The sequence below is a fragment of the Haliotis rubra genome, unplaced genomic scaffold (assembly GCF_003918875.1).
Source record: "Haliotis rubra isolate DU_JTF1 unplaced genomic scaffold, ASM391887v1 Scf177, whole genome shotgun sequence".
NCBI lineage: Eukaryota > Metazoa > Mollusca > Gastropoda > Lepetellida > Haliotidae > Haliotis > Haliotis rubra.
The window spans coordinates 1483262-1508678 of NW_025765747.1; the positions used below are offsets into that span (position 1 = coordinate 1483262).

Sequence of the window (25417 nt, forward strand, 5' to 3'; positions counted from 1 at the left end):
GGCACCAACGACAAACAACGTACACTTGGTCCGGTCTAATAAAGTCATAGTTGGCGGTCGCACAATTTGGAACCAGAACTGGTTCTTGAATATACAATTGTCACTGGAGATCTGATACCGGAAGTAAGCTGGGCCCCGTTTCGCATATCACAAGACTTACAGGCCCTATACGAGATTCATATTATTGTTTCACCTTGACCTTCACCTAAGCCTCTCACGTGATCTCGGAAAGCTTCCAGCACGGCACTTGATCCATGTTTTGATCCTTTTGACAGCGCTAGCACTATGATGTATTGTCTAATATACAATTACCGAGATGTTTTACATTGGTCGATACGTTTAGGCTTACTGTATCGAGGGTGAACAAGTAAACATTCATCAGAGGAAAACGTTCAGTCCCACTGATGGACAGTACAAGCAGCAGTCACGTCACCAGCTTCCCATCCAGGAGAAGAGGGAGCACGTACATACGTTAATGGTGTGTCTATGTATTGTGTATATCATTATATATGTAACCACATGTCACTTATGAGTGAGTGAGTTTAGTTTTACGCCACATTTAGCAATATTCCAGCAACATCAGGGCGGGGGACACCAGAAATGGGCTCTCAAATTGTGCCCATGTGGGGAATCAACCCGGGTCTTCAGTGTGGCGAGCGAACGCCTTAACCACTAGGCTACCCCACCGCCCCTGTCGCTTAGGAGGTTAATCAATACTCTTATAGAACTTTGCATAGCATTAAGAGAGTTTTTTATTTAGTTATACGTAAAAAATAATGTTTCTCAGGGGTTGGTAATGTACAATTTCGTCATCATAGTTCCTTTTCAATCGTCTCTTTCATGTAGAACGTGCTCCCTTTAGAGCAATTGACATGTCTGGGCATGTGTTTGTGACGAGTGACGCCGGTGGGGCAGGATGTGCTCATCTATTCGTGAACATCCGATGTGATCACTATTTGATCGTGATTCATAAACGATGTTCATGGCTCAGATGGAATCGTACACTCGACTCTATCTTTAACAGACCTCCTGTGGCAATGGAAAAGATGTCACTTTTAATATTAAAATGTTTTAATACATTGCTACGTTTATACCGATGACGTGAGGATTTTCATTACCAGTTGAAGTTTGTGTCTGTCGTTATTTAAAAGATGGTTTACTGGTTTAGCCTCACAATTATACAATTACAATGATACCGTGACGTGACATTCTTGTATGATTGCATATGATATTTCCTGATAATTTCATGAATGTTAATTAATCTAATAGTTCCATATACCATACTTGTTCTACAAGTTTAGGTTAATGCTGTCTGGGTTCAGCATGGAGGTTGGCATGAAAATCTGTTCTTTTAGTAGGCTGATAAGTGGACAAATGTTCCTGATAATACTGTAGTGGCGGCGTTTTGGTATAGATCAGGGTACCAGTCTCAGCAACTGCACTCCATACTATATCGCAACATGAGATTAGTGATACCCGTGGTGTCGACGGTTGCAAAACGTCAAAGATGCTGGAAAACACGCGAAACTGTAGCCATGGTTACTCATGTGATTTTGCATGGCGTATCAGATGTGCGCCGTCTCACATGGCACTGTCTCACATTTCAGGTAAACGAAGAGATGAGCGAACACAGACCCTTTGTATAGTTTATGTGGGCCATGTTAAATGTACATGAGCGTTAGTGCATACAGGAAAACGTACTGAATCTGGACGGTGACGTCCAACATTTGTTGGAAGAACTACATTTCAGATACACGATTAAGGAAAGCGGAGATTAACCTTTTGCATATTATCTGTATGCAATCGCAGATGCAAAAGGGTGTCGTACTGTGTGTAAAATGAAACCCCTTTAACCCGGATGATGATGTTGATCTTTTGTTCAAAGAACTACCTTTCAGATGAAGGAATAAGGAGAGCGGAAGTCCCATTCCACAATGCATCAGTGCTGTCCAGTATATAGAGACACTCCGGATAGAGGGGTAGCCGGATTAACGATGTCCGTCCGATGGCGGTTGTTCGCTGTCTACATTTATGCAGACGAGTCCAGTAAATGTTGGCCTATTGTCGAACATATGTTATGATCTGTCATCCATCTTCTTTTGTGTTGAAATGACTGCGCAATGACCATGACCCTGGACTGAAATCGATCAAACCATTTTAACTACTTCTGATGAGAATTCACTGGTTCTTAGGTTTTGTAATGGATCTTCATCAATACCATGTCAGTAACGAGGGTCCTTCCATGCAATGTCCTAATGAATAGTTTCTCTCATGTCGTATAATTATAGCTAATGGAGCATTAGATAATTGAACATAGAAATACAAAGACCCGTTTTACGATCGCGACCACTCAGAGCTGAGGTCTACAAAGTCATTGTAATGGAGGGAGTTTCTCCTTGTAGACATACGTGGTAACATCATTGCCTATACTTTCACTACATCCGTACATACAGACTGAAGTCTTTGACGTACACAGTCCTAAATGTTTTCTTGGTCCACTAGTGCCGTGACGCTGATCGTCATCCACGTCTTATCCTGGTCAGAACACATCTACACCAAGCTGTAACTGAAAGTAATTTGCTAGTGTACCCGACTTTGCCTCTACCATGAGAGTAGCCCCGGGACATGAGTTACATTATTCCTGAATATCAAGAGACATTTGGTTGTACTCATTGTTATTGCCCTTTCATCACAACAGACTAAACCTAGCGAGATGGCCTTTCGTCGCTCCGTGTTCGTGATTCTCCTCCCAGAGACATGCTTTCTGAAGGTCCATTAACGGGAATAATTATGAGACTGCGTCTTGTATTTAGACAGCATTGCCTTATTTCCTCATCGCTACAGGAAATTTTCATTTCTATAACAGACTCTTTCTGGAGCGAACCTGTAGTTTAGACATTCGTGGCAAGGTCGAACATGCCGTGTCATTATCGTGACAGTGTTTCTTCAGAACTGACTGACGGGCATGTCAGCAAAAAGGTCGCCCACAACGCTGACTGAGAATTTAGATCCGTTCTGCTGAAACTAAATTAGATATTGGGTCATTCTTGTGGGTTGATTGTCAACCAGAGGGGTGGTGAATGACTCCGGGATACTCTTTGTAAGTTGACGACATTATTAATAACGGAATGGCACATTCAAACATACGGGGGAATTCCATTCTGCTTACATTGGTCAGTTTGTATTGAATAGCACGCATATTTCATTCATTTAAAACATGGAATTCCTGAGATAGTCGTAACGGGAATGCATAGCTGTCTAAATAATATCTATATGATGCCAGTGTCGGTATAACTTGATAGTTTTAATCAAAAATATATATTTTCAATCAAAGACGACTGCATATTCATCGATTAATGATGTTCATGTAGGGTACTGAATCGTTAAATGAATTGACATTTACCGCACATTAATGACATAATAAAGACTAGGAAATGTGATATTATATGTTTAATGTTGTAAAACTATGCGAGGAGCGGGGTAGACTGACGATTAAAGTATTTAGAACTGTTAACAACAATAGTGTATTTCAATATCTAAGATAATGCAAAGGTTTATTGCATGGAGCGTTTGCTCCCAAAACATGTGGACCGCACTGATAAAACTGCCTATTCTACTACTATCTCCATATTGCTGGAATGCTTGTTAACGTTTCTTGCTCTCAGCGAGACGTAAATGAATGAGGCTGGACCAGACTATCCCGTGACGTGCTTCATGAGCATCAAGTCAAGTCAAGTGTTTATTTCCAGTACGCAGGCCTCAGGTCCATATACGATGCAAAATATTATAAACAGTTTTATATGCAATAGATAAAATGCAATATTGACGTAGTTTACAAAACATTATATAGATTATGGTGAACAAATATTTACATATACTCTCTCTTAATTTATGTGCATGCCATAAATATTTACTTAATACAGCTAGTACATTATCCGTTGATAAAAATATATCTAATTTTGTACACGTTCGGATTTTGTTGGTATACATATGGTACGTATTTAATTCGTAGAGTGCTATATAATGTTCAAATGAATAAACAACTGTACTCGTCTTCAGTACCAAAATTACAATGTGGACATAAACGTTGAGATTTAGCTATTCCTAACCATCTCCCTTCATTATATTTTAAACTTGATAAACCACATCTGAACTTAACAAATATATTTCTAAGTCGTTTGTCAATAATCCAATATATGTATTTCTCAGGAGCTAAATACTTTTATATTCACGATAAATACACTAAATGCAAGTGGAAATGGGATATGGAAGCATGCACTCGGATTATTCAATCCAGGCTTCCATTTACGACAAGAATGGGCTACTGGTGAATACTGTACCTATATACCTACCCGTTAAAATAACAGGGCTGAGTTGTGACTCACTCGCTCAACCTGGGATTAGAGTGGTAGTGTGATATCAATATTCATTTCAACGATGATCAGTTAGTGTCCATATTTATGTTTGGCTTTCCATCTGTGGGAAGTATCTAACCAAAGAGAGTGCGTGTGTGAGTTTAGTTTTACGCCGTACTCAGCAACATTCCAGCTATATGACGGCGGTCTGTAAATAATCCAGTCTGGACCAGGCCAAGGGAAGGACCAACAGAATGGAAGTTATTTGTCCCAGCTAATTAGAATATTAAATTAGTCATATGTCATTGCTAATGAGAATATTAGTTGTGTCGGGACTAATTGCAATATAAGTAAAATGTCAATTAAATTAGTATTTAAATGCCATTGCTAACTAGAACATAAGTTAAATGTCATTGCTAATTTGGTGCAAGACATGAGTAGTGATATGATCTTGAGTCGTTTTAGCAGTCATCATTGGGCAATTCCAGTGTATCTAATAGTGTAGATAGGGATCAGTGTCACCAAAGGGTGTCATCTGGGATATCTTTGATGTTGTCAATAAAGCGGCCATGGAATGTTTGTGTCGGGTCAGTCGAACAACTCTTTAATCGTTAATAATTTCAGCTGCATACTTACATCAGCAGTCTGTCAGTGTATATCTCTGTACAAGAAATCTGAGAAATCTCCCTGTGGAAACAGTATATGTATTCTCTTTACAACTGACATTCTTATTTCCTTAGAATGTAGACATTTATGTATATTTCAGAATATATTTTGTTGTATATTGTATATATTGTGTGTGCTTTTCCGAAGGAAGAGCGGATTTCATGATTAAAATGCCAAATCTGAAGGACTTTTTGTGTCCTATTTTGAGCTAAGATTATGCCAAAAAACAACAACAAAAAACAGAAAAAAGGAAACCTAATAAACCCCTACACGCCTACAGCAGATCGGGACAATACACGGATGGATATTTCATTTATTGGTGTACATTCCTGTTGTCGGACAGCATAGCTATCTATATAATGCCAGCGTCGGTATACGTTGATAGTCTTAACGGGAATGCATAGCTATCTATATAAAGCCAGTGTCGGTATAAGTTGATAGTTCTAATCAAAAATATATATTTTCAATCAAAGACGACTGCATATTCATCGATTAATGATGTTCATGTAGGGCACAGAATCATAACATGACTTGACATTTACCGCACATTAATAATATAATATAGACTAGGAAATGTGATATTATATGTTTAATGTTGTAAACTATGCGAGGACCGGGGTAGACTGACGATTCAAGTATTTAGAGCTGTTAACAACAATAGTGAATTTCAATATTTGACAACCATTATTGGCATGAGTATATATTTCTAAGTCGTTTGTCAATAATCCAATATATGTATTTCTCAAGCTAAATACTTTTATATTCACGATAAATACACTAAATGCAGGTGGAAATGGGATATGGAAGCATGCACTCGGATTATTCAATCCAGGCTTCCATTTACGACAAGAATGGGCTACTGGTGAATACTGTACCTATATACTTACCCGTTAAAATAACCGAGCTGAGTGTGACTCACTCGCTCAACCTGGGATTAGAGTGGTAGTGTGATATCAATATTCATTTCAACGATGATCAGTTAGTGTCCATATTTATGTTTGGCTTTCCATCTGTGGGAAGTATCTAACCAAAGAGAGTGCGTGTGTGAGTTTAGTTTTACGCCGTACTCAGCAACATTCCAGCTATATGACGGCGGTCTGTAAATAATCCAGTCTGGACCAGGCCAAGGGAAGGACCAACAGAATGGAAGTTATTTGTCCCAGCTAATTAGAATATTAAATTAGTCATATGTCATTGCTAATGAGAATATTAGTTGTGTCGGGACTAATTGCAATATAAGTAAAATGTCAATTAAATTAGTATTTAAATGCCATTGCTAACTAGAACATAAGTTAAATGTCATTGCTAATTTGGTGCAAGACATGAGTAGTGATATGGTCTTGAGTCGTTTTAGCAGTCATCATTGGGCAATTCCAGTGTATCTAATAGTGTATTCCATTATTCAAATGCCAAATCTGAAGGACTTTGTGTGTCCTATTTTGAGCTACGATCATGCCAAAAAACAACAACAAAAAAAACAGAAAAAAGGAAACCTAATAAACCCCTACACGCCTACAGCAGATCGGGACAATACACGGATGGATATTTCATTTATTGGTGTACATTCTTGTTGTCTGACTTTGAGACTTTCAAGATATTGCGTTTCGTTTCGATATTTGAGCGCTATGAGCTACCTTAGTAATAACCCTTTACGTCCCCGGGAAGTGAGTGAAAAGTTCATTTCATCAGTGAAATGAACATTCCGACATCTTCCGTTGACAATACAATAACAGCAGAGTGTCCATATTCTGCTGGAACAGATACCAGGGTAAGAACATGGAAAATGGGTGCAAATATTTTACCTGTTTTAGTCAGATATTTAGATGTTGAGACAATATAGATTTTCTATATTTTCATATTGGTCACTGCTGTAGCAATCTCACAGTGTGGTATGCTTGGTCTCGCGTGTAATCTCCTGCCGAAAACGTCAGATGCTTTTTAGGGACATGTCTGGGGACAGCCAGTCCAAACTCACGTAGCTTCTCCACAGAGATGACCGGTGGGGACCTGGGCACGATGCAGCCTGACATTGTCATCTTGCAGTTCATAATGCTAGCTCTAGCGTACACAACAACGACGGGGCGCCAAATGCCATCAACACATCGCTGGCCAATCAAATGTCCATTCCGAGTAACTAAATCTGATAGTAAGTGTGCTCGTGTCACACCATAGTATTACCGAACCCAAAACCACCCATCATGGTAAACAATTGTCGCTTGACATAGCGTTCGCCGCGACGTTGCCAACAACGTTTTCTGTCATTTGTGAATTGGACGCAAAACTTTCAGTCTTCTGTAGGGACGGAGTTCGTTGCTGGTATTGCCTAGTTCACTCCGGTGTTTGCCGTTTGTAATAAACTTAAAGAGTCACAACTTTCACAAGACGCCTTCCTCTAAGGCGGGTCCAGTGAGCCGGATTTTAAAGGTAGATGTTAACATTCCTTCCTCTTATTGTAGATTGAAATCTATTGCCTCGAGCCAATTGTGTTAGGAAACGAAAATGTCAAGGTCTCATCTTTAGGCCTGCCACGTCCAGGTTTCATTGCGATTCCCCCCTCCTTTTTTGTCGGTACTTGTCCCACAGGCAAGAAACTGCACATTTGATTTAAAGCCATATATTCGGGCATGTTAAGATTTGTTCGTCGCTGTAACTGTATCGTACCCTCAATGCGACATTTTGTGTGTTCATTGAGACATGCAATCATAAACATGTTGACCGTGTGCTTACCGTAGTTAAATTAGTGACTGAGCGCACACACTTAGACTTTCGTATACACGTGCATTAAGGCTGCATGTATGTTGTGACATTATTTGTGATTAGATGTTGCGCTTATATGAGACGCCAGTTTATTGTAAATGTACATCTCAGCAACTGCTATATTCACATGACTAAGTCCCTAGTTGTCGGAAAGATATAATCAATTAATCTTGCCGTTTTGATAAGCCTGTGACTTGACAAGATGATTAATGCTGACCGATGTCTAAATATCGTAGTCAATGAACTGAAACACAAATAATGAAATATTGATCTTTTCGACTTCCGAAGAAGGTGTCTGTCATGTCTGTGGCCTTTCTGACCACGAGCTTCCATAACTTGACCAGGGAAACTAATTAGGTGCTACGAGTGATAATGAGGTGACCACATGTCACTATTAGTATCACCAGAGCAGAATGTTTGTCGATCACGTGTTAAGTCTTGTATATTTGTCGTATATAAAACTTACTAAGTCAATATCTACCAGACAGTTCAGTCAGACTGGAGATTTCCCGCCATATACGATATTTGTAAAGCCGGAGATATCAACAGTACTATAATGGTGCCTCAAGGTTTCACCAATTCCACCAGCAGTAAACGTTCAGACCTTGTATCCCTGTGACATCTCCGCCCACGTTCAGCTGGCACGTGAAGATATAACTGGCATGCTGATCAAATATATATTTAACGCCGACCCCCACAGAATATCCAGGCTCAGTTATCTGCCGGAACAGATTCCATGCGACGTTAAATGCAAAATGATTTATACGAATTGAATTTATATGAATAAGAAACCAGTGAGGATCCGATATGTTTGCGAAAAGAGGAAGCATTTTCTGAGATACCACCGCTACTCTCACAATCTGTCATAGCGGGGGCGGGGGTAGCATAGTGGTTAATACGTCCACTCGTCACGGTGAATACTCGGGTTCGATTCCCCACATGTGTGAAGCCCATTTCTGGTGTCCCCCGCCGTGATGTTGCTGGAATATTGCCTAAAAGCGGCGTAAAACCATACTCACTCACTGCACATTGGCGAAGGTGTTTGTTGCTTGACATGCACCTGAGTAACCTGACGGCAGCATGGAAACAGTCCCGTACCGTTAACGAGCTACTAATGAGGTAGTTCTAATGCGATCGATTCCGTAGAGTCAGTCAGTCAGTCAGTTCATTGCACAACGGACATGTCTTATGTGTCCACTTTTCCCAGATAAACAGTGGACTGATTTGTGACGGGCGCCAGGATAAGCTCACCTCAGCTCACCTCAGCTCAGACTCCCGGTGTCATCACTATGAAGAACTTGCTAGAATGTACCCCAATAATAAAATATAAGCCTCAATCCCCAAAACACATAACATCCATAACACGGAAAATCCATGATCATATTAAGATAAAATATGACCCCCCTAAGACATTTTAATAAGAATTACAATAAATGAGAATCAAGAATCTTTATTAAGTTTAGCTTTTTCTAGTAATTTTCTCCGACCGACGACCCTTGATCAGAATTTGGTGTCTACGTGAAACATATAAAAAACTGTGCCCTTAGCCGCATGTCACACGAAATATGTTTTGTATGGCAACACCATCAGGGCTAGCCTCGAACACCCGTTACTCTAGATACCATATCAGTCCTAAAACCACGTCCGGATATCCTCCATCACCTGTAAACAACTAAAGAGTCGGCTAAGCGTGTCGCAGGATCGGAACTAAATCCAATATATTTCAGCTATAGGTTTTAATAGACACAACTGCCTATGCTATTATTTTACGTTCTATGTTCTACATTACATTAGATATTGGAAGTAATATCCTGTAAAAGCGGAGTGTAATACTGTAAAATGTGGAGACAGTGGTGCGTATGTAGTTGTTGTGTTATTGAATGTATATAGAGAATAGGTATAAAGAATAGCTTCAGGATATTAGCAATATTGCTGTGTACCCTTCATACAAGGTCCAGCTGAAGTCTACATGTATGAACACCAGAATGTGTGAGTGAGTATGGTTTTACATTATTTAAAGCAATATTCCAGCAATATGACGTCGGGGGACACCAGAAATGGGTTCACACGCTGTACCCATGTAGGAAATCGAACCTGGGTCTTCAGCGTGACGAGCGAGCGCTTTAACTATTCAGCTACCCGCCCCAACAACAGAAGACACAAGTTGTCCTTTGATGATGTTCACAGGACTCGATTTGAGATGTTGCTTTAATATAAGATGTTGCAAGTTCATATTATAAGAAATGACTTTTTCTAAAGTGCTTTTCTGAAACAACACGTTACCATTCAGTCAGAGATTGAATTCAGCTGTATGTTGTTTAATGTTATTTTATGTTAGTTCTACATTACTATCATCAGCACTATCGTCGACAACCCCGACTTTAATTACTAATATTTTTATTAAATTTTGCTTGTTTATTTATATCGATTTCATTTATACTCATTGTTATTAGTGTTCGAAAATAATCTGCGATGGGAACGTCTATAGTTATGTAAAGGAACATTGGCGATTAATCCGGATTAATATATTCTTGAGGATGTTACTCAATAGATTTCTGTATATAGGTAACATGAATGTGGCTGTTGATCTAAGTTAGTGAGTGAGTGAGTGAGTTTAGTTTTACGTCGTACTCAGCAATATTCCAGCTATGTGGTGGTGGTCTGTAAATAATCGAGTCTGGGCCAGACAATCCAGTGATAAGAACATGAGCATCAATCTACGCAATTAGGACACGATGACATGTGTCAACCAAGTCAGTGAGACTGACCATCCGATCCCATTAGTCGCCACTTACAACAAGCATGGGTAACTGAATACCCATTTTAACCCGGATCTTCAAGGGTCTATTGACCTAAGAGTAAGACATTACACTGATCAGGAAGATGGGATCGTGATACACCAATACATATAAACCGTGTGATGTGAGACACGCGTTCCCATATTGACATCATCAATCACGCCATCTTCCCTCACAGCCCCAACTCCCAAAGGATTATATTTTTACCTTAATACAGATAAGCAATATCACCCCAGAAGCGAAGGTCAACTGAAGGCGATCCGAGCCTAATCCCCATTAACGATTTGTGTAGTGATACGTGTGTCCCCCGTCACCCTGGAGCGATGTCAGTAAATAGTCAGTAATATGCTAGGGGCGGACCAGCTCGTGTTAATACACTGCAGCTAGGGGACAGGTACTAATGCCCTGGATTCTACTACACAAACGGCTATTACTATTATTGGTTGTATTTGTGCAGGAGTCACATGACCACTGACAAACGCTAGCACACGTTCACTGGATCGCCACTGATTGCTGATTGTTCTGCGTTTAGATCTCGTTCATGTACGGTCGTTACCCTTTTAAATGTGACATGGGTGGCCGAAAAACATATGGCGCCAGAGTTTCCTTTACTGAGTTACGTCCCTTTAGTATGACAGAATAATGTGATTCACCCAGTTATGAATTCCTCCGACATTAAGCTAACACACCTTGATACGTCTTTAAAGCGCCATTTTATACCCCACGTTTTCAATTATGGTACCTTTGTTCCTACTTTTCACAAACTGGTTGTGGGCTACCATAACGTGTCTCACAGTGAGATGGGAACCAGTAATAGTGTTTTTTGTCGGAACATGTCAGGATTAGAAGAAGAATATATCTTATTCCACACATATTGTAAATAAGCTTAAAGAGAGACAGGTAAAATATTCTACATGTCGTAACTACATCCTAAGTTACTATGAGCGAGCCGAAATACTTCCTGACCAACATGAGGTCACGTTGCTTTCCTTGTCGAGAATAATAATATATGTTGCTAGCTGTTATTTATGCCGCATTGTTATTCTATAAGGTCAATCTGTGAGCCCGGCATGAGGCAGCTCAAGGACATCCAGCAATATAGTTCACCTGTAGTAACTGTAGTAACCCTGTAGTATCAACTGTGTATCAGCGGACATTTTTAGTGATGGAAACACCAATGGTCGACTCAACTTTTGATAGGAATGTTCCGTTTTTCGGTATGCTGTTATGCCTTTAGTATCAGATGCTTTAGCGACTTGCCGCAAAGCGTATCTATCTCTATGTATTTCAACTCCCTGGTAAATGTTCCGCCTATGTTGCAACTCTCCAGCTATCTCCTGCAGTAAGGATGTAAATGTATTGCATGTATTGCAAGATAGATATCTGAATGTAAATATGAAGCACAACTATTAGTGACCTGTCGAAGCCGTATATTACATCGTTGTGGCTATCCAGCTATCTACCTGAGTCTGTTCTTGAATATTGTTCATATATTGCAACTCTTACCGATCTATAGCAGCCAGTGTGCATGCATGCAAAGCATCGTGTACATTTCAAATCACCAGCTGTTTACCGCGTATGTATGTCGCAACCGTTGAGTAGTTAACGTATGCAGCCTTGGTAAGTGCGATACCTCACAACCAGAAGAAAAACACCATATATAACAAATATTTAATGATATTTAAGAAAACTGATTAAATTACATCGTTTCTGTCTGTTTACGTATGTGTAGTATTTAGATTACTAATTACACAGTACAGATTACTTATCCACCAATGCATTCAACCGAAGTAAAGGCTCGTGGAGTGGAATGTATGGCAAAAGGTAGCGGCATTTCATCATCTTTTGATGTCTGTTAACAGAAATGTCACGACTGAGACTTCAATAACCGAGATTCACTTACCAATATCAAATATGAGAAAATTACCTGTCACGGTATTATAAAGCTTGGACCAATAACAATGTCGAACCAGAATCCCAACTTATATGAGGCCTAGAGGACAGAGTGTCTGTTCGGAGATCGGAACGTCAGGGGTTCTATTTTCGATCATCCAATATTAAAACAGCCTTTATTGTTGGATATTTGTTGTTTCCCTGCCTGGAGCTAGGCATCAGCCGTCTTGGAGTCAGCATAATGCTTGAATGGGGAAGTCGTGATATCTGTGTCTGTTATCTGTTATATGATAATAGTGTGTCCATTTATATAGCGCCAAACTCCACACCAGGTATGATAACAATGGATAGCACAGCACATTATTACCCCGGATAACCCAAGCTGCCTGTTAGGCGCTAGAAGGTCATAGCCACATGACGTATCCCACCGGGTACCCATTTTCTGCTGTGTGAACATTTCTGTTGGGTATATATGGTATCTGGATTAACACTATATAACTGAATATAGTTGTGACGAGCACCATCAGCCAAACACTGACCTGTATGCACATCGCTGCACACATGCATCAACGTTGATGTAAAACCATTCTACTTGGCTTTATCACCACCCCTGCTGAATCTGTAGTCTTGAGATGAAGAACCATCAGTCCTTGACACCACAGTGCAACTTCGCCGGCTGTAGACGCCTGTGTCGTTCATGGCGTAAACCCAGGCAGTACAGACTGTCACGTTACCACTCACTCCACAGTTTCAGCGTTCATCAATATAGACGGCAGGTGAGACACAGATGCTACTACTGACAGCGATCGTTGCGTGGTGTCTGTCGCTACTAGAGGCATAAGTAGATCACCGGAGTGTACCAGGTATTTACAACCAAGGTAAGACTTTGAAGGGGAAATACCTTCTGTTGCGTGATGACACTTGATTGCTGGCAACAATCCGACAATGCGTTTCTTTTTAATACCAGGTATGGCAATTTTCCTCATCATAACGTTTGGTTTCAAAGTTGAGTCACGAATACTGTTTTCTACTTACACATCAAGTTGTATTGGTATGTATATATTCGTGACAAGGAATTGTTTATTCCACAGAATAATACTGATATCGATACCGCCTGTACGAGGTTTTATTGTAACCTTGGTGTTATCGCTAAACGGCGTTCCAGGTAACCCATGCATATAAACTTGTATACTACTCTACAGAAGTTAAAGAAATTCAAAATTTGTTTCATTTTCTTCCGAGAAGAAAAAGAAATATGATGAATCCAAACGATACTTTGTTGCCCTATGATGCGCGGTGCGTCAGTCAAGGTTTGGCAAAAGCAATACGTGCAACATTTGACGTAAATATAAATGCAACATTTGACATAAATATAAATGCAACATATGTGGTAGTTATTTTTTAAATCGTTTTAATATTGACACGCTGTCTGTTTGTAAATAGGATAACCATTTGTCCAGGCTTGTCACAAAGTACAGAGGTCAGGCGGAAGAAATTTCGAATAACAATCCCAGCTGCATCATTAGCATGTGTTTATGAATCGTTAGAAATGTCATCACTATTAACGTTCGTTTTGATTATTTTGATTGAAATGTGCGGGACTGAAATCTGCCCCGACACTGCCCCACTTCAACACAACATGTACTACAAGGACAACCGTTGGTAGCTCAGCTCGTAACGTGTCAGCTTCTCACGCCGCGAGCCCGGGTTTAATTCCGTACATGAGTCGCATGTCTTGTGCCAACTGCATTTCTGGTATTGGAGAGTCCATGGGAGGACCCAGAAGGGGAAGGGGTGTGTTTGCAGGGGTGCGCAAAAGTTAAATGACCATTGAAAACGACCTCACCCCTCTCCTGAACTGTGCACACCCCTTTCTCAAAAAGCTGCACCCGCCCCTGGATAACCTGGTTTAAGGATATCATCAGGCTATATATACATGTATATGATATGATATATATATATATATATATATATATATATATATATATATATATATATATATATATATATATATATATATAAACTGAGGTGACAGTTGTACTGCTATATACAACTGAGAGGTGACAGTTGTACTGCTAAAGCGGGGTGTTTTGTCGGTAAACAAGCCTTATTATCGCACATATGTTATATATTTATTGAATTAGGAAACTATCCTGTATATCTCGCATCGGTCAACAATACCTGCCTAGTTTCCGTTTGCCTGTCAATTGTAAAACAAGATCAATGTCGCCTGTTGTCCTTACCAGCTGTTCGCCTCACTGTTTAGCGATATCGTTGAAGTGGTTCATGTAAAGCGGTTGTAACGCAGGCACAGAATGGCAGATGTCACAGTAACCGAACATTCATATGAACCACGGACCATCCATCTGATTAAAAATATATATTACACTTTATATGCTGATACGTGACCCCAATACCAAAGCAAAAATAATTCAAATAGAAAAGTGGAACATTCTTAGCAGTTCGAATCATCAGGAATCCCCTAAAAGGTCGCCATCGATTGTTCCCTCCAAACGCTGCTTCGTCTCTACAATGAGACTTACTATGACGTGATATTTTTAGCGTCACTGGGCTTTTATACTCAACAAACAAAGTTAAGGACCACCCCAATTTTCAATAACTTACAGCACTTGTACCAACGGATGCTCAGCGTGTGGCCCTTTGTGTCCAGCAATATTCCAACAGCATTTAGTGATTACATTTTACATCTGTAGGATAAATTCGAACATGCTCTGTTTATCAAGATTTCAAAGATCGCCTCACGACTAACGGTTTTTCGATAGGATTAAAACATTCGATTCTTCCATCAAGGCTTCAAAACTTTTGAAGGTAGACACGTGAAGGGTATCCCGAAATATGAGCCATCGGTGACCATGATGTCCGATGCAATTCCTATTTTTACCATATTTTCCCGTAGTTTGCATGTGTTTATGATGAGTGCAAGCGATCGGACAGGATACGCTCACCTTTTGCGACCACCTGGTATCATCGCAGTTTCACAGTGACTCATAAACACTTGCTCACGTTCCAGTCGAAATTGTACATCAGCTCTGCTTTGGGCAGAGATTTCTTGTGGATATGGAAACTTGTAGCTTTCATTCCAAACAATGGGTCTACGGTCACAGCACAAGTCAAAACATTGATTACACAACAGTCTCGTTTCCTGTTGACTGGGTTCCGTCCTATTGCGCAACCTAGTACAATAACCAGTCCAGAATTTTGAGACCAATTCATTCAACTGGATACATAAATATTAATCAGTATTATTTGATACATCTAAGCACTTGTATATTGCAACACTACGCTCCTTCTAATCCCTGCAAACACGTCGTGCAGCGTGCTCTGTCGTACAGCGTGCTCTGACAAACGGAAATCAGGAAATCGTGGAAATCTCAAAACGAGGCTCTGCCGCTAGAAAAGTTTGGCGGTCTGGTACGGACTTGATATTATATGTAGCCTACACCTCGCCATACAATATTGAAATACGATGTTTTTAAATTTTAAAATTAAAATTAACTTGTAAATACCATTTTCTTATGAAACAAGGAATTGAAATTCAGTGTAACCATAGTTGTTTGTGGTGTCTCTTTTCACTTTCACACGAGAAAATTCGGATCGGTTGAAAATTAGATCATTGTCTTAATAGGTTAATGAGACTCATGTTTCGGTTTGTTTATGACACACCCTGCTAATTAGGGCGGTAAAAATATATCATCATCACGTATCCGGTTAAAAAAAATGTAATTTTAAAAGTATACGATTAGAATAGATGCAACAAATTGTTGCCAATCAGTAAGTACATTAGAATACATCATTCTTCCATTCTGTATAGCAATAATGATCATACACATTGGTCTTTTGACAGCATAGCCGTTGGCATTTCACACCATCTTTTTCATTGTTTGTGGATTCTGTGTCATTATTTCCGATTCCGATAACGCTTTGATTATCTCTCATCTGACGAGGCACCATGTGAGCATGTCGCAGTTTTAAAGTCATAATGCTTCATTGAAATATCATCCGATCTTTGGAAGACAGGCACGTAGAACTGTTTGCATTCCGACACAGCTTCAGGCTAATGTTTTTAAACAATGCACACAAATGGATCGCTGGTGTAGTGTAAATATTTAAGGTTACCACTGACCAAGTGAAAGTGTTTGGCCAGTTCTATGTTCGTGTTTAACTTGGAAAGCAGGGAACGCAAGAAAAGATTAAAAATGGGTTTCCATTGACTATTGTGCTACTGCGTCAGCTGTTAGTTTTTACAGTTAATGAAATGCAGGTTTAATTATATACAGAACTTGGGATATGATGCTGACTATATATTGTTCACGCTATGATATGGGGTTATTGCCATGTGTAGCTGGAAGCCGCTTCGCATGAATGAGTTGAATCATATACATTTATGTCAATTTGCATAATATTTATCAAATTTGGTAATACATTTCCTCGAGGTGATACTTTTTTCGTCACGACTCTATTGTTTTTGTTACGTTTACAGTGTTACGTCTATCGAGACGTGCGAGACATTCACATAATATTGTCAGTTAACGAGATATGGAAGTTCATCTGTCGTCTTGACTGTCGACAAAGCCCTACTATTAAAAAGAACACAAATCAATGGCACCCACGAGCTAGGGAGACACCATGAACTTGGGGACAATACGAACTACTGGGACACCACGAACTAGGGGACAATACGAACTACTGGGACACCACGAACTAGGGGACAATACGAACTACTGGGACACCACGAACTTGGGGACAATACGAACTACTGGGACACCACGAACTTGGGGACAATACGAACTACTGGGACACCATGAACAATTGGGACACCACGAACTAGGGGACACCACGAACTTGGGGACAATACAAACTATGGGAGACCACGAACTTGGGGACAATACGAACTACTGGGACACCACGAACTTGGGGACAATACGAACTACTGGGACACCACGAACTAGGGGACAATACAAACTATGGGAGACCACGAACTTGGGGACAATACAAAGTAGGGGACACCGCGAACTACTGGGACACCACGAACTTGGGGACAATACGAACTACTGGGACACCATGAACAAATGGGACACCACGAACTAGGGGACACCACGAACTTGGGGACAATACAAACTATGGGAGACCACGAACTTGGGGACAATACGAACTACTGGGACACCACGAACTTGGGGACAATACGAACTACTGGGACACCACGAACTAGGGGACAATACAAACTATGGGAGACCACGAACTTGGGGACAATACAAAGTAGGGGACACCGCGAACTACTGGGAAACCACGAACTACTGGGACACCACGAACTACTGGGACACCACGAACTTGGGAACACCGCGAACTACTGGGAAACCACGAACTACTGGGACACCGCGAACTTGGGGACATGACTAAATAGGGGACACCGTAAAACTTGGGGACACCGCGAACTACTGGGACAGCACGAACTTGGGGACACTGCGAACTACTGGGACACCACAAACTTGTGGACAATACGGAGTAGGGGACACCGCGAACTTGTGGACAATACGAACAATTGGGACACAACGAACTAGGGTACACCGCGAACTACTTGGACACCACGGACTTGGGGACAATACGAACAATTGGGACACAACGAACTAGGGTACACCGCGAACTACTTGGACACCACGGACTTGGGGACAATACGAACAATTGGGACACCACGAACTAGGGTACACCGCGAACTACTGGGACACCACGGACTTGGGGACAATACGAACAATTGGGACACCACGAACGTGAGGACACCACGAACAATTAGGACACCACGAACTTGGGGACACCACGAACCTTTGGGACACCGCTAACTTTGGGACACGACTAAATAGGGCACCACACCAATCTAGTACGCTACCACGAACAATTGTGACACCACGATCTAGGGGACCAGGACACGACACAGAGCTAAAATAGATCGAAGTTGATCCCGGGACAACTAGTGATCACTCGTGTATTGTCCCCGGTGAAGTTCATTGTATCCCGCTGTGTTGTCACATATGGACGGTATTACCTAGAAAAAAAATTAACATTCGGTTTTTCATGTTGTTTTTCTTCATCTCATTTACATCACATAATTATTCCTGCGTGTTGTTTTCGATTCTTTATTATTCATTTTGATTAAACACAGGTTTTTGGTTCCTTCATTAATACACATAGAGTGCAGGTATATGCTACCCTCATGCTTGTATAGGTATAGGTATTGCAGAGCCTGATTGCCTTCACATACTGTAGCTTTCATCTCAGTCTGGGGGTATTTCATGTCTGCTGTTTCGTTGCAGGAAATGAACATCACTGGAACGTCACACGAGCTGACAACGCAAGGTCCAAGTAAAGCACTGTTCAAGATCGACTACGACGCATGGCGACAGTGTAATGAGACGGTGCTGCAGAGACCATACCCCGATGATGGTAAGACTTGTTCCGTATTCACCCAACGCGCAGCCAGTTACGGCTTCCTTGACAACAGTGTAACACATTTAGACCTGGCTGACTTTGGGATGATATAATTTGACATGTGTATTACCAATTATTGCTTACATAAACGTCACCGTGACTCTTCACAAAGGTATCAGTAGGATTGGTTGGTTGGTTTAACGCCGGATTCAGCAATATTCCCGCTATATGGCGGCGGTCTGTAAATAATCGAGAATGGACGAGACAATCCAGTGATCAATAGCATGAGCATCGATCTACGCGAGCCTAACCACCCGATCCCGTTAGTCGCTTCTTACGATAAGCATGGGTTGCTGGAGACCAATTTATTGTAACCCGGATCTTCACGGGTAGTATCAGCAGGAAATATTACCATCACATGCTTATTTGTACATACAACCAGCTGCAGAAACCTAGCAGCATAGTCAATGGTAGAACGGGAAACATTGACATATCTGTGTCATTGGAGTGTCGTTGGTATATCCTAGATCAGGTGTGTCACCAACCCGATGAAGTTAGTTCAGCATACAGAGGCCATACGTCACCCCAAGGCCAACCGCGCCCCAACTGGGTTCTCTGGAGAAGGGTTGACGTAAGTGACTGCGTATTGCTAGTCATTTGTATCATCACTGATATCAATCACAGATATTTCAACTTTTCTCTAAAATCTGTTGCAATGTAAAAACAGGCAACTGTGCATTTTATAAAATATAATGCTATTGAAAAAAATACCGTAATAATCGCCCATTCGTCCGATCAAGGTCTCAGCGTAACAAAACCCACTGACAAAACCCATACGTGGTAGCAGGAGACAGGTGGTCACGCCTGGAGTTGGGGCCGTATCAAAACTAAATTAACATGATCAATACCGGGCGTGACCACCGTTTGCCTTGATAAAGGCGAGACAGAGGCGGGGCATCGACATCAGGTGACTGAAAACAGCCTGGGGGTGTTGTGTTCAAATGCCGAACAATTGGGTAAACTGAATTGAGCGTTAAACGGTTGGTTCTGAACCTGTCGTAGGCATCGATCCATCTCATCCTAGACATGGTGTGCTCGATGAGGGAGTCGAGGTCTGACAAAACAGATGGCCATGCCAGTATAGTCATGTTAATCTGCCTAAACTGTATAGCCATGTTAATCTGCCTAAACTGTATAGCCATGTTAATCAGCCTAAACTGTATAGCCATGTTAATCTGCCTAAACTGTATAGCCATGTTAATCTGCCTAAACTGTATAGCCATGTTAATCAGCCTAAACTGTATAGCCATGTTAATCTGCCTAAACTGTATAGCCATGTTAATCAGCCTAAACTGTATAGCCATGTTAATCTGCCTAAACTGTATAGCCATGTTAATCTGCCTAAACTGTATAGTCATGTTAATCTGCCTAAACTGTATAGCCATGTTAATCTGCCTAAACTGTATAGCCATGTTAATCAGCCTAAACTGTATAGCCATGTTAATCTGCCTAAACTGTATAGCCATGTTAATCAGCCTAAACTGTATAGCCATGTTAATCTGCCTAAACTGTATAGCCATGTTAATCTGCCTAAACTGTATAGCCATGTTAATCTGCCTAAACTGTATAGCCATGTTAATCTGCCTAAACTGTATAGCCATGTTAATCAGCCTAAACTGTATAGCCATGTTAATCTGCCTGTATAGCCATGTTAATCTGCCTAAACTGTATAGCCATGTTAATCTGCCTAAACTGTATAGCCATGTTAATCTGCCTAAACTGTATAGCCATGTTAATCAGCCTAAACTGTATAGCCATGTTAATCTGCCTAAACTGTATAGCCATGTTAATCTGCCTAAACTGTATAGCCATGTTAATCTGCCTAAACTGTATAGCCATGTTAATCAGCCTAAACTGTATAGTCATGTTAATCAGCCTAAACTGTATAGCCATGTTAATCAGCCTAAACTGTATAGCCATGTTAATCTGCCTAAACTGTATAGCCATGTTAATCTGCCTAAACTGTATAGCCATGTTAATCTGCCTAAACTGTATAGCCATGTTAATCTAAACTGCCTAAAAACTGTATAGCCATGTTAATCAGCCTAAACTGTATAGCCATGTTAATCCCTAAACTGTATAGCCATGTTAATCTGCCTAAACTGTATAGCCATGTTAATCTGCCTAAACTGTATAGCCATGTTAATCTGCCTAAACTGTATAGCCATGTTAATCTGCCTAAACTGTATAGCCATGTTAATCTGCCTAAACTGTATAGCCATGTTAATCTGCCTAAACTGTATAGCCATGTTAATCTGCCTAAACTGTATAGCCATGTTAATCTGCCTAAACTGTATAGCCATGTTAATCTGCCTAAACTGTATAGCCATGTTAATCTGCCTAAACTGTATAGCCATGTTAATCTGCCTAAACTGTATAGCCATGTTAATCTGCCTAAACTGTATAGCCATGTTAATCTGCCTAAACTGTATAGCCATGTTAATCTGCCTAAACTGTATAGCCATGTTAATCTGCCTAAACTGTATAGCCATGTTAATCTGCCTAAACTGTATAGCCATGTTAATCTGCCTAAACTGTATAGCCATGTTAATCTGCCTAAACTGTATAGCCATGTTAATCTGCCTAAACTGTATAGCCATGTTAATCTGCCTAAACTGTATAGCCATGTTAATCTGCCTAAACTGTATATAGCCTGTATGTTAATCTGCCTAAACCCATAAACTGTATAGCCATGTTAATCTGCCTAAACTGTATAGCCATGTTAAAACTGTATAGCCTGCCTAAACTGTATAGCCATGTTAATCTGCTGTATAGCCAAACTGCCTATAGCCATGTTAATCTGCCTAAACTGTATAGCCATGTTAATCTGCCTAAACTGTATAGCCATGTTAATCTGCCTAAACTGTATAGCCATGTTAATCTGCCTAAACTGTATAGCCATGTTAATCTGCCATGTTAATCATGCCTAAACTGTATAGCCATGTTAATCTGCCTAAACCATGTATAGCCATGTTAATCTGCCTAAACTGTATAGCCATGTTAATCTGCCTAAACTGTATAGCCATGTTAATCTGCCTAAACTGTATAGCCATGTTAATCTGCCTAAACTGTATAGCCATGTTAATCTGCCTAAACTGTATAGCCATGTTAATCTGCCTAAACTGTATAGCCATGTTAATCTGCCTAAACTGTATAGCCATGTTAATCTGCCTAAACTGTATAGCCATGTTAATCTGCCTAAACTGTATAGCCATGTTAATCTGCCTAAACTGTATAGCCATGTTAATCTGCCTAAACTGTATAGCCATGTTAATCTGCCTAAACTGTATAGCCATGTTAATCTGCCTAAACTGTATAGCCATGTTAATCTGCCTAAACTGTATAGCCATGTTAATCTGCCTAAACTGTATAGCCATGTTAATCTGCCTAAACTGTATAGCCATGTTAATCTGCCTAAACTGTATAGCCATGTTAATCTGCCTAAACTGTATAGCCATGTTAATCTGCCTAAACTGTATAGCCATGTTAATCTGCCTAAACTGTATAGCCATGTTAATCTGCCTAAACTGTATAGCCATGTTAATCTGCCTAAACTGTATAGCCATGTTAATCTGCCTAAACTGTATAGCCATGTTGCCTGTTAATCTGCCTAAACTGTATAGCCATGTTAATCTGCCTAAACTGTATAGCCATGTTAATCTGCCTAAACTGTATAGCCATGTTAATCTGCCTAAACTGTATAGCCATGTTAATCAGCCTAAACTGTATAGCCATGTTAATCTGCCTAAACTGTATAGCCATGTTAATCTGCCTAAACTGTATAGCCATGTTAATCAGCCTAAACTGTATAGCCATGTTAATCAGCCTAAACTGTATAGCCATGTTAATCTGCCTAAACTGTATAGCCATGTTAATCTGCCTAAACTGTATAGCCATGTTAATCTGCCTAAACTGTATAGCCATGTTAATCTGCCTAAACTGTATAGCCATGTTAATCTGCCTAAACTGTATAGCCATGTTAATCTGCTAATCTTAATCCCTAAACTGTATAGCCATGTTAATCTGCCTAAACTGTATAGCCATGTTAATCAGCCTAAACTGTATAGCCATGTTAATCTGCCTAAACTGTAGCCATGTTAGCCATGTTAATCTGCCTAAACTGTATAGCCATGTTAATCTGCCTAAACTGTATAGCCATGTTAATCTGCCTAAACTGTATAGCCATGTTAATCTGCCTAAACTGTATAGCCATGTTAATCTGCCTAAACTGTATAGCCATGTTAATCTGCCTAAAGCTGTATAGCCATGTTAATCTGCCTAAACTGTATAGCCATGTTAATCTGCCTAAACTGTATAGCCATGTTAATCAGCCTAAACTGTATAGCCATGTTAATCTGCCTAAACTGTATAGCCATGTTAATCTGCCCTAAACTGTATAGCCATGTTAATCTGCCTAAACTGTATAGCCATGTTAATCTGCCTAAACTGTATAGCCATGTTAATCTGCCTAAACTGTATAGCCATGTTAATCTGCCTAAACTGTATAGCCATGTTAATCAGCCTAAACTGTATAGCCATGTTAATCTGCCTAAACTGTATAGCCATGTTAATCTGCCTAAACTGTATAGCCATGTTAATCTGCCTAAACTGTATAGCCATGTTAATCTGCCTAAACTGTATAGCCATGTTAATCTGCCTAAACTGTAACTGTATAGCCATGTTAATCATGCCCTAAACTGTATAGCCATGTTAATCTGCCTAAACTGTATAGCCATGTTAATCTGCCTAAACTGTATAGCCATGTTAATCAGCCTAAACTGTATAGTAATCTGCCTAAACTGTATAGCCATGTTAATCTGCCTAAACTGTATAGTCATGTTAATCTGCCTAAACTGTATAGCCATGTTAATCTGCCTAAACTGTATAGCCATGTTAATCTGCCTAAACTGTATAGCCATGTTAATCAGCCTAAACTGTATAGCCATGTTAATCTGCCTAAACTGTATAGCCATGTTAATCTGCCTAAACTGTATAGCCATGTTAATCTGCCTAAACTGTATAGCCATGTTAATCTGCCTAAACTGTATAGCCATGTTAATCTGCTGCCTAAACTGTATGTAGCCATGTTAATCTGCCTAAACTGTATAGCCATGTTAATCTGCCTAAACTGTATAGCCATGTTAATCTGCCTAAACTGTATAGCCATGTTAATCTGCCTAAACTGTATAGCCATGTTAATCTGCCTAAACTGTATAGCCATGTTAATCTGCCTAAACTGTATAGCCATGTTAATCTGCCTAAACTGTATAGCCATGTTAATCTGCCTAAACTGTATAGCCATGTTAATCTGCCTAAACTGTATAGCCATGTTAATCTGCCTAAACTGTATAGTCATGTTAATCAGCCTAAACTGTATAGCCATGTTAATCAGCCTAAACTGTATAGCCATGTTAATCTGCCTAAACTGTATAGCCATGTTAATCTGCCTAAACTGTATAGCCATGTTAATCTGCCTAAACTGTATAGCCATGTTAATCTGCCTAAACTGTATAGCCATGTTAATCTGCCTAAACTGTATAGCTGTATATGTTAATCTGCCTAAACTGTATAGCCATGTTAATCAGCCTAAACTGTATAGCCATGTTAATCTGCCTAAACTGTATAGCCATGTTAATCTGCCTAAACTGTATAGCCATGTTAATCAGCCTAAACTGTATAGCCATGTTAATCTGCCTAAACTGTATAGCCATGTTAATCTGCCTAAACTGTATAGCCATGTTAATCAGCCTAAAATGTCTCTAATAACAAGAACATGTGGGCGGGCACCATTCTGATGTATCGTGAAGGTGCATACCTGCATTTGTACAAAGGGTGGAAAATGATCTCGAACTTAGAGCCAATCTGTGTCCTCTGAACCTCACATGCTGTCGACACCAAGCTAAGCGAGCCAGATGTTGACATGGACGCCGGTTTGCTGGACGTCGGATTGCAAACGGGTCTGCCACTAACTGGCCTCAACCCAGGAACCCAGCTGTTAATATGTCAATTTGGTATGGATTCCGTAGATCTACCAACCAAATGTGGTTGTCGAGTCGACATGACGTCACTCATAGACGATCGGTCCCTGGCGAGTCATGAGTATTGCCCTCCAACGATTCTAGATATGTGATAAAAAATGATGGCAGCTTCATTTCACTGGATTCCCATATGCAGCTAAAAATGGCGCGAAGGTGTTCCTTCTCAGGACGCCGCCATTGTGCGGTGAGCTATTAACGGTAAAACGGAGGTATTTTTACAAGCGGTGATCACTTGACAATCACTGTGCAGTGGTCACATATAGACACGTGCGAGTATCACGCTCCCAACAGATAAACAAACACCCAGTGTATACACATTCAAGTTTGGAATTACAACATGAATATGTGTTGAAGGATGAATTTTCAAATTTCAGAATAAATCTAACTTTCTTTACTTAAAATGATATGA

At 40.3% G+C, this 25417-nt stretch overlaps 1 protein-coding gene across 5 annotated transcripts in view; it reads left to right on the forward strand.

Moving 5' to 3' along the window:
* Positions 1-25417, forward strand: part of LOC124273155 (calcitonin receptor-like) — a 188533-nt gene that overhangs the window by 99850 nt on the left and 63266 nt on the right. For 4 of the 5 annotated variants that reach the window (XM_046708374.1, XM_046708371.1, XM_046708377.1 and 1 more), the window contains one exon: positions 18796-18925. In XM_046708374.1, coding sequence (XP_046564330.1) covers positions 18799-18925 — 127 coding nt within the window. In that variant the 5' untranslated portion in view covers positions 18796-18798. Of the gene's footprint in view, positions 1-13243; positions 13348-18795; positions 18926-25417 lie in introns of those variants that run through there. The other variant, XM_046708375.1, reaches the window with a different exon arrangement.